This window comes from Pristiophorus japonicus, chromosome 15, assembly GCF_044704955.1.
Source record: "Pristiophorus japonicus isolate sPriJap1 chromosome 15, sPriJap1.hap1, whole genome shotgun sequence".
In the NCBI taxonomy this organism is placed as follows: domain Eukaryota; kingdom Metazoa; phylum Chordata; class Chondrichthyes; family Pristiophoridae; genus Pristiophorus; species Pristiophorus japonicus.
Window position 1 is genome coordinate 87348559 of NC_091991.1, and position 16053 is coordinate 87364611.

The following is a 16053-nucleotide window of genomic DNA, read 5'->3' on the forward strand; positions in this document are numbered from 1 at the left end:
CACTTAACATGGCTCGGCAGTGGTGGAGCAGTGGGGGTGGGGCACCACCGGGAAACCTCGGAAGGGCAATTGGGTCAGCCGGGGCCATTCCACAGCAAGTCGGCGGCTACACCACTCCGCAGCGTGGCCGCCGATTTGTGTTGGTACCAAGCCGTAAGGAGAGGGGCAATTTTGGCCCTAAAGTGTTAATGTGAGATTGGTAATGGAACGTTAATCTGAGATTTGATGATGAAAGTTTTAACGTCAGATTAGGAATGAAAGTGTCATAGTAACATAAGAAGTAGGAGCAGGCATATGCCATGAGGCCATTTGACCCATTGTGACTGGTCACAAAAGTAATAGCCCATGGAATCCAGGGCAAAGTGGCAAGTTGGATCCAAAATTGGATCAGAGGCAGGAAGCATAGGGTAATGGTTGATGCGTGTTTTTGTGACTGGACGGCTGTGTCCAGTGTGGTTCCACAGGGCTCAGTGCTGGGACCCTTGCTTTTGTGGTATATATCAATGACTTGGACTTGAATGTTGGAGATATGATTAAGAAGTTTGCAAATGTCACTAAAATAGGCTGTGTCGTTGATAATGAAGAAGAAAGCTGCGGACTGCAGGAAGATATCAATGTGCTGGTCAGGTGGGCAGTACAGTGGCAAATGGAATTCAATCCGGATAAGTGTGAAGGAATGCATTTGGGGAGGTCTAACAAGGCAAGGGAATACATATTAAATGGTACGACACTGAAAAGTGCAGAGGAACAAAGGGACCTTGGAGTGCAGACCCACAGATCCCTGAACGTAGCAGGCCAGGTAGATAAGGTGGTTAAAAAGGCACATGGATTACTTGCCTTTATTAGTCGAGCCATGGAATACAAGAGCAAGGAGGTTATGCTTGAACTGTATAAAACACCGGTTAGGCCGCAGCTTTAGTACTGTGTGCAGTTCTGGTCACATTACAGGAAAGATGTGATTGCACTAGAAAGGGTGCAGAGGAGATTTATAAGAATGTTGCCTGAACTTGAGAATTTTGGCTATGAGGAAAGATTGGAGATGCTGGGTCTGTTTTCTTTGGAACAGAGGCAGCTGAGGGGAGACCTGATTGAGGTGTATAAAATTATGAGGGGCTTGGATAGAGTGAATAGGGAGGACCTGTTTCCCTTGGCAGAAGGGTCAACAGGGGACTTAGATTTAAAGTAATTGAGGGGAGCTATAGTGGAGATTTGAGGGGAAATTTCATTACCCAGAGGGTGGTGGGGGTCTGGAACTCACAGCCTAAAAGGGTGGTAGAGGCAGAAAGCATCGCCAAATTAAAAAAATACTTGGATGTGCACTTAAAGTGCTGTAGCCCAAGAGCTGGAAAGTAGGATTAGGCTGGATAGCACTTGGTCGGCCGGCACAAACACGATCAGTCGAATTGGCCTCCTTCCATGCTGTAAATTTCTATGGGGTTGAATTTGGTCAAGGCCTCCTCCCACCCAAAGTGCCGCTGAAGGTCGCCGAGGTACCGAATGGTACTTTCGGCGGGATTTTCATCGCCAAGGTCCCTCGAAACATAGAAAATAGGTGCAGGAATAGGCCATTCGGCCCTTCGAGCCTGCACCATCATTCAATAAGATCATGATTGATCATTCACCTCAGTACCCCTTTACTGCTTTCTCTCCATACCCCTTGATCCCTTTAGCCGTAAGGGCCATATCTAACTCCCTCTTGAATATATCCAATGAACTGGCATCAACAACTCTCTGCGGTAGGGAATTCCACAGGTTAACAACTCTCTAAGTGAAGAAGTTTCTCCTCATCTCGGTCCTAAATGGCTTACTCCTTATCCTTACACTGTGTCCCCTGGTTCTGGACTTCCCCAACATCCGGAACATTCTTCCTGCATCTAACCTGTCCAGTCCTGTCAGAATTTTATATGTTTCTATGAGATCCCCTCTCATCCTTCTAAACTCCAGTGAATACAGGCCCAGTCGATCCAGTCTCTTGAACTGTATAAAACAGTGGTTAGGCCGCAGCTATAGTACTGTTGGCGGCCGGCAAATCAACGACGTATGCCGCCAATCTGGCGGCAGGTCTTAGTGCCGCCGAGGATGGAGTCGGGCCCACGGAGGGTCGAAGACATAAAAATAAAAATCATCACCAACAAAAAAAACATCGGAGGATCTTTAAGAGACCCCATCCAGGTCAGTACCTGTAAATAAATAATTTAAAAACATTCCACTTATCTTTTTTACAGGATCTTGACACTCACCATTCCGAACAGAGCAGCCTCCACGCAACCGTCCTGTCACCTGCACCAATCTGGCATCTCGGCGGGCGGGAGTGTACTTACGTGCATCGGCCGTCTGGTGACGTCGGCGGGCGCTTCCCGGAGCTTCTCCGCTCCCGCCCGCTCCGGGCAATGTCGAACGTGGTACTGGGTGGTTCGAGCAGAGGAATGTTGGCGGCAGTGGGCGGTAAGTTCAGCAAAATCGGCCCCTATAATTCTATGATTAACACTTTCATTGCTACCTCACATTACCGCTTTCTATTATCAATCTCACATTAACGCTTTCATTCCTAGTCTTACGTTAACACATTCAACACCAATCTCACATCACAAAGCATTAACGTGAGATTGGTAATGAAAGTGTCATAAGAACATAAGATCATAAGAAATAGAACAGGAGTAGGCCATTTGACACAACGAGCCTGCACTGCCATTCAATAACATCATGGCTGATCTGATTGTGGCCTCAACTTCATTTCCCTACCCGTTCCCCATAACCCTTGGCTCCCTTCAATGTGAGACTGGTAATGAAAGAGGTAATGTGAGATTGGTAATGAAAGAGTTGATGTATGATTGGTAATGAAAGTGTTAATATGAGAATAGTAATGAACGTGTCACAACAACTTAAGATCATAAGAAATAGAAGTAGAAGGCGGCCATTTGGCCCCTCAAGCCTGCATAAGATCATGGCTGATTTGATTGTGGCCTTTACTTCATTTCCCTGCCCGCTCCCCATAACCCTTGGCTCCCTTCAATGTGAGATTGGTAATGAAAGTGTTAACGTGTCATTTGTAATGAAAGAGTTAATGTGAGATTGGTAATGAATGAGTTAATGTGGGATTGACAATGAAAGAGTTAATGTGAGATTGGTAATGAAAGAGTTGATGTATGATTGACAATGAAAGAGTTGATGTATGATTGGTAATGAAAGTGTTAATATGAGAATAGTAATGAACATGTCATCATAGCATAAGATCATAAGAAATAGGAGCAGGAGTAGGACATTTGGCCCCTCGAGCCTGCTCTGCCATTCAATAAGATGATGGGTGATCTGATCGTGGATTCAACTTCATTTCCCTGCCGGCTCCCCATAACCCTCGACTCCCTTCAATGTGAGATTTGTAATGAAGTATTAATGTCACATTCGTAATGAAAGAGTTTTTGTATGATCGGTAATGAAAGTGTTTGTGAGATTGGTAATGAAAAGGTTATATGGGATTGGTAACACACGGATTGAAACACACGGACAGCAACACGCGGACAGCAACACGCGGACAGCAACACGCGGACTGCAACACGCGGACTGCAACACACGGACTGCAACACACGGACTGCAACACACGGACTGCAACTCATGATCATAGGTGGTCCCTCAAAACAAGGATGACTTGCTTCCACACCAAAAAAAAGGTTTTTCGAAAGAAGAACCCGAACTACATCATCAAGGGTGGAAGATGCCTGTGCATGGATTTTTTTAACGTGTGATGGCTGTTGCACACCAGCAACCACACATGCTTAACAAATCTAGGTCTTGGTCCAGTGGCAAAGAATACCCAAGACAACTAGAGACCTGCTCTGCTGCACGGACCCAGTGCGCACACATATCGCAGTGTGGGCTGGCCCGTGCTGCTCCATGGCCTTTGGCCCCGAACTCACGCCTCCCCTGGGCCCCGATCACATCCCTCCACAGTCTCTCATATCTTCTTCGTCCATCTCATTGCTCCTGCTGCACCTGCCCATGCGCCAATCACCGACCTGGGCCTTGCTGATGTCACTCTTCGCTGCTGTCGCAGCTCATGTTGTTCCCCGGAGTGGTACGCCTCCACGGAATGTAACACATGGACTGTAACACATGGACTGTAGTATTAACACGCACCCCCTTTCAGTGGTTTTTACCGCAGCTGTGGTTGCGGTCGTCTCTTGAGCGAAATTCCGCGTTTTTTTTTATTTGGATCTGGAAATTGCTCTTAATGGGGGCGGTGACTACACGGGAGGGGCGGATACAGGGCTGTGGCAACAACTGAGGGGTGGAAGTTGGGGGCAGTGCAGAGAGACCGCAGCAATGACGTCATCACGGCACCGCGTCACCACTCCGCTCCCCTTCACTTAAAGGGGAGAGCCTCCGCGATTTTAAAACTTCGCCACCATGAAGGGTTTTGGCCGGGCCAGCAGCCTGGCATCCAAGAGTGGGTACAGGGTTGCCTGTTGCCAGCCCGGCCAAATAATTGTCAGACCGACATGGCAGTCGGCCGACAAATAAAAACATGTCGGAAGCGACAGTGAGACCTCCCTTTAAGGGAAGCTGCACCGTTGCTGCAGAAGGTCACACCTCACTGGACCACCGGGAAATAACAGGTTTTTGCATCGCCGGGCGGGCCGAAAGTTTTCAAAGGGGAATGTCGCCGGCTGGGGGGTAGATCAGCGGTGCGCACGATGATGACGCACTTAACATGGCTCGGCAGTGGTGGAGCAGTGGGGGTGGGGCACCACCGGGAAACCTCGGAAGGGCAATTGGGTCAGCCGGGGCCATTCCACAGCAAGTCGGCGGCCACCCCACTCCGCAGCGTGGCCGCCGATTTGCGTTGGTAACAGGCCGTAAGGAGAGGGACAATTTTGGCCCCAAAGTGTTAATGTGAGATTGGTAATGGAACATTGATCTGAGATTGATGATGAAAGTTTTAATGTCAGATTAGGAATGAAAGTGTCATAATAACATAAGAAGTAGGAGCAGGCATAGGCCATTAGGCCATTTGACCCATCGTGACTGGCCACAAAAGTAACAGCCCATGGAATCCAGGGCAAAGTGGCAAGTTGGATCCAAAATTGGATCAGAGGCAGGAAGCACAGGGTAATTTGATGGGTGTTTTTGTGACTGGATGGCTGTATCCAGTGGGGTTCCACAGGTCTTAGTGCTGGGACCCTTGCTTTTGTGGTATATATCAATGACTTGGACTTGAATGTTGGAGATATGATTAAGAAGTTTGCAGATGACACTAATATAGGCTGTGTTGTTGATAATGAAGAAGAAACCTGCGGACTGCAGGAAGATATCAATATACTGGTCAGGTGGGCAGTACAGTGGCAAATGGAATTCAATCCGGATAAGTGTGAGGGAATGCATTTGGGGAGGTCTAACAAGGCAAGGGAATACACATTAAATGGTACGACACTGAAAAGTGCAGAGGAACAAAGGGACTTTGGAGTGAAGGTCCACAGATCCCTGAAGGTAGCAGGCCAGGTAGATAAAGTGATTAAGAAGGCATATGGAATACTTGCCTTTATTAGTCGAGGCGTGGAATATAAGAGCAAGGATGTTATGCTTGAACTGTATAAAACACTGGTTAGGCCGCAGCTATAGTACATCACAGGAAAGATGTGATTGCACTGGAAAGGGTGCAGAGGAGATTTACAAGAATGTTGCCTGAACTGGAGAATTTTGGCTATTAGGAAAGATTGGAGATGCTGGGTCTGTTTTCTTTGGAACAGAGGGGTCAACAACCAGGGGACTTAGATTTAAAGTAATTGAGGGGAGCTATAGTGGAGATTTGAGGGGAAATTTCATTACCCGGAGGGTGGTGGGGGTCTGGAACTCACAGCCTAAATGGGTAGTAGAGGCAGAAAGCATCGCCAAATTTAAAAAATACTTGGATGTGCACTTAAAGTGCTGTAGCCCAAGAACTAGAAAGTGGGATTAGACTGGATAACACTTGGTCGGCCGGTACAGACACGATCAGTCGAATTGGCCTCCTTCCATGCTGTAAATTTCAATGGGGCCGAATTTGGTCAAGGCCTCCGCCCGTCCAAGTGCTGTCCAAAATGCCGCTGAAGGCCGCCGAGGTAACGAACAGTACTTTCGGCGGGGTTTTCATCGCCGAGGTCCCTCGAAGATCATCGGCCGGCAAATCAACAACGTATGCCGCAAATCTGCCGGCAGATCTCAGTGCTGCCGAGGATGGAGTTGAGCGCACGGAGGGTCGAAGACATAAAAATAAAAATCATCAACAAAAAAAAACATCGGAGGACCTTCAGGGGACCCCATCCAGGTCAGTACCTGCAAAGAAATTATTTAAAAACATTCCACTTACCTTTTTTACAGGATCTTGACACTCACCATTCCGGTAAAGCAGCCTCCACGCAGCGGTGCATCGCCGTCCTGCCGCCTGCACCAATCTGACATCTCGGCGGGCGGGAGTGTACTTACGCGCATCAGCCGTCCGCTGACGTCGGCGGGCACTTCCCGGAGCTTCTCTCCTCCCGCCCACTCCAGGCAACGTCGAACGTGGCACTGGGCAGTTCGAGCAGAGGAACGTTGCCGGCAGTGGGCGGTGAGTTCAGCAAAATCATCCCCTATGATTCTATGATTAACACTTTCATTGCTCCCTCACATTATCGCTTTCTATTATCAATCTCACATTAACGCTTTCATTCCCATTCTCAAGTTAACATTTTCATCAAACTCACATCACAAACCGCTAACGTGAGATTGGTAATGAAAGTGTTATTGTGGGATTGGCAAAGAATGTGTTAACGTGAGATTGGTAATGAAAGTGTCATAAGAGCATAAGATCATCAGAAATAGGAGCAGGAATAGGTCAATTGGCACATTGAGCCTGCATTGCCATTTAATATCATGGCTAATCTGACTGTGGCCTCAACTTCATTTCCCTGCCTGTTCCCCATAACCCTTGGCTCCCTTCAATGTGAGACTGGTAATGAAAGTGTTCATGTCAGATTGGTAATGAAAGGGTTAATGTGTGATTGGTAATGAAAGGGTTAATGTGTGATTGGTAATGAAAGGGTTAATGTGTGATTGGTAATGAAAATGTCATAAGAACATAAAATCATAAGGAATAAAAGCAGGCGGAGGCCATTTGGTCTATTGGTCAGCATTGCCATTCAATAACATCATGGTTAATCTGATCGTGGCCTCAACTTCATTTCCCTGCCCACTCTCCATAACCCTTGGCTCCTTTCAATGTGAGACTGGTAATGAAAGTGTTAATGTGGGATTGGTAATGAAAGAGTTATGTGGGATTGGTAACACACGGACTGTAACACGGGGGCTGTAACACACGGACTGTAACATTAACACTCACCCCGTTCCAATAGTTTTTACCGCAGCTGTGGTTGAGGTCGCCCCTTGAGCGAAATTCCGCTTTTTGTTTTTTTTCCGGATTCAGAAGTTGCTCTTAATGGGGGCGGTGATTACACGGGAGGGGCGGATACGGGGCGGTGGCGACTCCTGAGGGGCGGAAGTTGGGGGCAGAGCCGAGTCACCAACGCGATAAGGTCATCATGGCGCTGCGTCACCACGGCTCTCCCCTTCACTTAAAGAGGAGAGCCATCACGATTTTAAAACTTCGGCCAACTGGGCCACCAGGGAGGGTTTCAGCCAGGCCAGCACTGAAGCTAAGAGAGGCTGCCTGTTGGCGTCCCGTCTGAACCCGGGCACATAATTGTCGGGCCGACATGGCAGAGTTAATGTATGATTTGTAATGAAAGAGTTAATGAGAGATTGGAAATGAAAGTGTTGATGTGAGATTGGTAATGAAAGTGTTAATGTGGGACTGACAATAAAAGTGTCATCAGAACATAAGATCATAAGAATTAGGAGCAGGAGTAGGCCACTTGGCCCCTCGAGCCTGCTCCGCCATTCAATAATATCATGGATGATCTGATTGTGGCCTCAACTTCATTTCCCTGGCCGCTCCCCATAACCCTTGACTCCCTTCAATGTGAGACTTGTAACGAAGGTGTTAATGTGTGTTTGGTGATGAAAGCGTTAATGTGAGATTGGTAATGAAAGATTTAATGTTGATTGGTAATGAAAGCGTTAATGTGGGATTGGTAATTGAAGAAACATAAAAACATAGAAATTTACAGCGCCATTTCGGCCCATCGTGTCCGCGCCAGCCAACAAAGAGCCACACGGCCCTTGGTCAGCAGCCCTAAAGATTACATATAAACCTATGAACAATGGGGGAAAGGTAAAGAGCACCCAGCCCAACTAGTCCACCTCACACAACTGCGACATCCCTTATACTGAAACATTCTACACTCCACCCCAACCGGAGCCATGTGATCTCCTGGGAAAGACATAAACCTCATAAAAACCCAGGTTAATGTAGGATTGGTAATGAAAGCACATTAATATGTGATTGGTAATGAAAGCGTAAATGTGAGATTGGTAATGAAAGTGTAAATGCGAGATTAGTAATCAAAGCGTTAATGTGAGATTGGTAATGAAAGGGTTATGTGGGACTGGTAACACAGGGACTGTCTCACATGGACTGCAACACATGGACTGCAACACACAGATTGCAACACATGGACTGCAACACACCGACTGCAACATTAACACGCACCCCATTTCAATGGTATTTACCGCAGCTGTGGTTGAGGTCAACCCTTGAGCGAAATTTCGCTGTTTCTTTTTATTCGGATCCGGAAGTTGCTCTTAGTGGGGCCAATGACTATACGGGAGGGGCAGATACGGGCAGTTGCAACACTGGGGCGGGGGGGCGGAAGTTGGGGGAAGAGCGGAGTTCACCACCGCAATGACGTCATCACGGCGCTGTGTAAACGCAGCTCTCCCTTTCACTTAAAGAGGAGAGTCTTCGCGATTTTAAAACTTTGCCCCACTGGGCCACCAGGGAGGGTTTCGGCCGGGCCAGCAGCCTGGCGTCCCAGCCAACATTGCAAGACTTAAGGTATGATTGATAATGCAAGTGTTAATGCGAGAACGCAAAGAAAGTGTTAATGTGAGATTGGTAATGAAAGAGTTAATGTGGGATTGGTAATGAAAGAGTTAAGTTGAGTTTGGTAATGAAAGAGTTAATGTGAGATTGTTAATGAAAGTGTAAATGCGAGATTGGTAATGAAAGAGTAAGTGTGTGATTGGTAACGAAAGTGTTAATGTGAGATTGGAAATGAAAGGGTTATGTGGGGTTGGTAACACGTGGACTGAAACACTCAGACTGAAACACGCAGACTGTAACGCGCGGACTGTAACACTCGGACTGAAACATTAACAAGCACTCCGTTTCAATGGTGTTTACCGCAGCCTTGAGCGAAATTCCGCTCTTTGCTTCTTTTTAATTCGGATTCGGAATTTGCTCTTAATGGGGGCGGTGACTACATGGGAGGGGCGGATACGGAGTGGTGGCAACACCTGAGGGGTGGAAGTTGGGGGCAGAGTGGAGTCACCACCGCGATAACATCATCACGGCGCTGCGTCACCACGGCCCTCCCCTTTGCAATTTTAAAACTTCGGCTCACTGGGCCACCAGGGAGGATTTCAGCCGAGCCAGCGGCCTGGCACCCAAGAGAGGCTGCCTATTGGGGTCCCCGCCAAACCCGGGCACGTAATTGTCAGGCCAACATGGCAGAGTTAATGTATGATTGGTAATGAAAGGATTAAGGTGAGATTGGTAATGAAAGTATCAACATGGGATTGGTAATGAAAGAGTTAACGTGAGATTGGTAATGAAAGTGTTCATGTCGTATTTGGTAATGAAAGAGCTTATGTGAGATTGATATTGAAAAAGTTAATGTGGGAATGCAATGAAAGTGTTAATATGAGATTGGTATTGAAAGAGTTTCAATTTGAGATTGGTAATGAAAGTTAATATGTGATTGGTAACAAAAAGTGTTAATGCAAGATTGATAATCAAAGTGTTAATGAGAGATTGGTAATGAAAGAGATAATGTGGGATTGACAATGAAAGTGTCATCAGAACATAAGATCATAAGAATTAGGAGCAGGAGTAGGCCACTTGGCCCTCGAGCCTGCTCCGCCATTCAATAAGATCATGGATGATCTGATCGTGGCCTCAACTTCATTTGCCTGCCCGCTCCCCATAACCCTTGACTCCCTTAAATGTGAGACTTGTAACGAAAGTGTTAGTCAGTTTGGTAATGAAAGCATTAATGTGAGATTGATAATGAAAGTGTTAGAGAGATTGGGAATGAAAGGGTTAATGTATGATTGGTAATGAAGGAGTTAATGTATGATTGGTAATGTAAAGATTATGGTGAGATTGGTAATGAAAGAGTTAATTTGATATTGGTAACGAAAAAGTATGAGAGGTTGGTAATGAAAACGTTAATGTATGATTGGTAATTAAAATATTAATGCGGGTTTAGTAATGAAAGAGTTAATGTGAGATTGGGAATGAAAGCGTTAATGTGGGATTGGTAATGAAAGGGATTGGTAACACGTATACTGTAGCTCACAGAGTGTAACACACGGACATAACACGAGGACTGTAACGTTAATACGCACCCCATTTCAATAGTTTTTACCGCGGCTGTGGTTGAGGTCGCCTTGAGAGAAATTCCGCTTTGTTTTTTTTAAATTCAGATCAGGAAGTTGCTCTTAATAGGGGCGGTGACTACATGGGAGGGGCAGGTTTACGAGGCGGTGGCAACTCCTGAGGGACGGAAGTTGGGGGCAGAGCCGAGTCACCACTGCAATGGAAGTCATCACGGCGCAGCCTCACCATGGCTCTCCCCTTCACTTAAAGGAGAAAGCCTTCGCGATTTTAAAACTTCGGCCCACTACGCCACCAGGGAGGGTTTCAGCCGGGCCAGCAGCCTTGCACCCAACAGAGGCTGCCTGTTGGGGTCCCCACCGAACCCGGGCGCATAATTGTCGGGCCGACATGGCAGAGTTAATGTATGATTGGTAATGAAAGCATTAAAGTGGGATTGTTAATGAAAGCATTAATGTGAGATTAGCAATGAAAGTGTTAATGTATGATTGATAATGAAAGCGTCTTTGTGGGATTGTTAATGAAAACATTAATGTGAGAAAGGGAATTAAAGTATTAACGAGATTGGTAATGAAAGTGTTAACGCGTGATTGGTAATGAAAACGTTAACATGAGATTGACGATGAAAGTGTCATCAGAACATAAGATCATAAGAATTTGGAGCAGGAGTAGGCCATTTGGCCCCTCAAGCCTGCTTCACCATTCAATAAGATCACGGCTGATGTTATCGTGGCCTCAACTTCATTTCCCTGCCCGTTCCCCATAACCCTTGACTCCCTTCAATGTGAGTTTGGTAATGAATGTGTTAATGTGAGAAATGGATTGAAAGTATTGTAAGACTGGTAATGATAGTGGAGAGATAGTGGATGCATTGATTGTAATCTACCAAAATTCCCTGGATTCTGGAGAGGTCCCAGCGGACTGGAAAACCACAAATGTAATGTCCCTATTTAAGAAATGAGGGAGACAGAAAGCAGGAAACTATAGACCAGTTAGTCTAACAGCTGGCATTGGGAAAATGCTGGAGTCCATCATAACGGATGTAGTAGCAGGACATTTAAAAAATCATAATGCAGTCAAACAGAGTCAGCATTGTTTTATGAAAGGGAAATCATGTTTGACAAATTTGCTCGAGCTCTTTGAGGATGTAACAAGCAGGTTGGATAAAGGGGAACCAGTAGATGTTGTGTACAGGTGCAGCAGACAAAATCCGGAGTTCCGGAATGTTCCGGAATACGGACTCCAGACCGATTGGTGACAGGGTCGTCCGGAATCCGTAAAATGTCCCAGAATCCGGACTCTGCCGACCTCGAGGTACCGCCGCTGCCCAACCTCGGGCCTCACCTCGCCGATCCTCCCGAACACCTCCTCCGCAACGGGGCCGCCTGACCATCTCCTCTTCGACAAGGCCCCGCCCGAACACTTCCACGACAGCAGCGCCCCGCCCGACGACCCAAACAGCTCTTCGGCGAGCACCCCCACCCCACTTTCTGACGTTCTGTAATCCAGAAATACCCGAACCTGGGCTCGGATGTTTCCGTATTCGTGACGTCAGAAAGACGTTCCAAAGTCCAGCAAAATGCAAAATTCGGAATGGCCTCGGACCCGAGGGTTCTAGATTCGGGACGCTGCACCTGTATTTGGATTTCTAGAAAGCATTCGATAAGGTGCCACATAAAAGGTTACTGCACAAGATAAGAGCTCACAGGGTTGATGGTAATACATTAGCATGGATAGAGGATTGGCTAACTAACAGAAAGCAGAGATTTGGGATAAATGGATCATTTTCAGGTTGGCAAACTGTAACTAGTGGAATGCCACAGGGATCAATGCTGGGGTATCAACTATTTACAATTTATATTAATGACTTGGATGAAGGAACCGAGTGCAATGTAGCCAAATTTGCTGACGATACAAAGATAGGTGGGAAAGCAAGTTGTGAGGAGGTCGCAAAGAATCTACAAAGGGATATAGATAGGCTCAGTGATTGAGCAAAAATTTGGCAGATGGAGTATAATGTGGGAAAATGTGAAGTTATCCACTTTGGTAGGAAAAATAAAAATGCTAACTATTATTTAAATGGGGAGAGATTGCAAAATGCTGCGGTACAGAGAGATCTGGGGGTCCTTGTACATGAATCACAAAAAGTTAGTATGCAGGTACAGCAAGTAATTAGGAAGGCAAATGGAATGTTGGCCTTTATTGCAAGGGGGATGGCATATAAAAGTAGGGAAGTCCTACTACAATTGTACAGGGTATTGGTGAGACCACACCTGGAGTACTACATACAGTTTTGGTCTCCTTATGGAAGGAGGGATATACTTGCATTGGAGGCAGTTCAGAGAAGGTTCACGAGGTTGATTCCTGAGATGAAGGGGTTGTCATATGAAGAAAGGTTGAGCAGGTTGTGCCTATACTCATTGTAGTTCAGAAGACTTAGAGGTGATCCTATTGAAACGTATAATAATCTGAGAGGGCTTGACAGGGTAGATGCAGAGAGGATGTTTCCCTTCGTGGGGGAATCTAGAACTAGGGGGCATTGAATCAGAATAAGGGGTCACCCATTTAAAATGGATATGAGGAATTTCTTCTCTCAGAAGGTCGTGAATCTTTGGAATTCTCTACCTCAGAGAGCTGTGGAGGCTGGGCCACTGAATGTATTTAAGGTGGAGATAAACAGTTTTTTGAAAGATAAGGGTATCAAGGGTTATGGGGATTGGGCGGGGAAGTGGAGTTGGGGCCGGGATCAGAACAGCCATGATCTTATTGAATGGCTATACAGTAGGCTCGAGGGGCCAAATCGCCTACTCCTGCTCCTATTCTTATGTTCTTATATTCTTATGATAGTGTTAATGTGAGATTGGTAATGAAAGTGTCATAAGAACATAAGATAAGAAAATGGTGACAAGGCAGAATCGGGTATCTATAGGCCTATCAGTTTAACACCAGTAATAGGTAAATGCTTGAAAGAATCATAAGGGATGCAATATATGAATACTTGGATAAGGAGGGACATATTAGAGATACACAACATGGCTTCATAAAAAAAGAGGTCATGTCTCACAAATCTAATTGCATTTTTTGAAAAGGTTACAAAATTGGAGGATGAGGGAAGCCCAGTAGACATTGTCTACCTAGATTTCCAAAAAGCTTTTGACAAGATACCGCACAAAAGACTTCTCTATAACATCGGAGCCTCTGGTATTGGTGAAAATATAGTGAGCTGGATACAGAACTGGCTGGCAGGACGCCGGCAAAGAGTAGTTATAGATGGATTTGGATCTGTTTGGAGACGGGTCACCAGTAGCGCCCCGCAGGGATCAATGTTGGGACCTTTGCTTTTTACTATTTTTATTAATGATCTGGACTCAGGGGTTGGCGGCACAATTTGCAAATATGCAGATGATACCAAGATCTGTGCGAGTATTAGAACTGTAGAAGAGGCTCGTCTGATTCAGGCAGATCTTAATATGTTGGGTGCCCGGGCGCATGACTGGAAAATGAGGTATAACTTAGATTAAGTGCATGTGGGCAGGGCAAATGCTCAACATTCATACACCCTCCAGGGAAAGGCATTAAAGATGGTGGAGATAGAAAGAGATTTGGGCATTCTAGTGTATACATCCTTAAAGGTACACAAGCAATACCGTGCAGCATGAACAAGTAGGATGTAGGGGTTGAGTACTGTTTTGTCCTTGTACAAGACCTTAGTCAGGTTGCACTTGGAATACTGTACCTGATTGGTTGTGCAGTCACATGTGACTGCACCTTCTGCGTCCGAATGGGAACGCACTCCGAAGATCAGGAAGAGAAGGCCCCCCCCCGGAATCGCAGGCGCCTCTGGGACCACCAGATAAGTTCGTAAAAAATTCTCGAGTTGGAGGCGTTCGTCTGAAGGAAGCCTCTGACCAGAATTTCAGGCCCATTGTGCCCAGTTTTGGTCTCCTCACATGGTGGGTGATATTGAGGCTCTGGAAAGGGTACAGAAGAGGGCCACTAGACTAATTCCAAGTCTAAAGCATCTTGGTTATCAAGATAGGTTAAAAGAGTTGGGATTCTTTACCTTAGAGCAGCGTAGACTTAGGGGGGAACATGATTGAAGTTTATAAGATAATGAAGGGAATAGATAGTGTTCCAGCTGATCGTTTATTTCAATTAAATAGGTTAGGCAGGACCAGGGGCACAAATTTAAGTTGTATAAGGCTAGATCTAGGTTAGATGTCAGGAGATGGTTCTTTTCCCAGAGAATAGCAGACCTCTGGAACAAACTGCCATTTTATGTGGTGGGTGCAGACTCACTGAATTCCTTCAAGCAAAAGCTGGATTTGTTTCTGGCTGTGGCAGAGATTACTTCTTACAGAAGGTAGGTACTGCAGGGAATTTAATGGCCAGAGTGATCTCCTGGACTAGTTTCGATCGCCTAGATGGCTCAGAGAGGAAGTTCCCAGATTTTTTTTTCTCAAATTGGGCTGGGTTTTTCATCTGTTTTTTGCCTTTCCCAGGAGATCACACGGTTTCAGCTGGGGTGGAGTGTATATGTTGTGATACAAAAGGTATCGCAATTGTGTGGGACAGGCTGGATGGACCAGGTGTTCTTTACCTATCCGTCATTTTTCATATGTTCGTAGGAGCAGGTGTAGGCCATTAGCCCCTCCATTCAGCAAGATCATGACTGATCTGATCCTGGCTCAATTCCACTTCCCTGCCCGCTCCCCATAACTCTTCTACCTTTAATGTGCGATTAGTAATGAAAGTGTTAACGTGAGTTTGGTAATAAAAGTGTTAATGTGAGATTAGGAATGAAAGTGTTAATGTGAGATAGGTAATGAAAACATTAATGTGAGATTGGTAGTGAAAGTGTTAAATCTGAGATTCATAAATAAAAATGTTAATGTGAGATTGGTAATGAAAAGGTTAATGTGAGATTGGTAATGAAAGTGTTAATGTGAGATTGGTAATTAAAGCGTTATTTTTTTCTGATACAATCTTGTTGCTACTTAAAATAATTGGGTTAATGTCTTCCTTAAAATAGTGAAGAGAGTATTCTGAGCACCTTCATTGACAGCAACCATCGCAATCTGTAATCCTCTAAACAATTCCAGGAAGCTGAATTTTAAACCAGCCCTTCACCTTGTATTGAGCACACTCATCCCCAACAGTCCGTGGCTTGGTGCTGAGCCTTTATCCAATGCCTCCTCCCTTACCAATCTCTACTTCATTGATCCTACCTTGGCTGTTCCTCTGAACTTTCTTCTAGTTCATCTGAAGCTAGAAATACATTATCTGGCAAGCTCATCCTCTTCAATGTGTTCAAATCTCTTGTTCTAATTCAATCTTTCCCAGGATACCAATTCCTTGTCTGCTTCAGTCTTCATTTCCTTCTATAACCTTTAGACTTAAAATAAGATTGACACCAAATCACTGTCTCTTATTTTTCTGCTTAGCAACCTTGGTGGTGTTGGCCAACATCCATTTTTTTCAACTTAAAGAACAGAAATTGAAATAATCTGTATAATTTATCA

General features: G+C 45.5%; 1 protein-coding gene across 3 annotated transcripts in view; it reads right to left on the reverse strand.

The window, feature by feature from the left end:
* large1 (LARGE xylosyl- and glucuronyltransferase 1) overlaps positions 1 to 16053 on the reverse strand; it is a 781831-nt gene that overhangs the window by 347321 nt on the left and 418457 nt on the right. Inside the window, exon 7 of one of the 3 annotated variants that reach the window (XM_070900694.1) lies at positions 2241 to 2405. The exons of the other annotated variants lie outside the window; for them this stretch is intronic. Within the exon in view, the coding sequence (XP_070756795.1) occupies positions 2241 to 2405 (165 nt within the window). The remainder of the gene's footprint in view (positions 1 to 2240; positions 2406 to 16053) is intronic. 3 annotated transcript variants of the gene reach the window in all.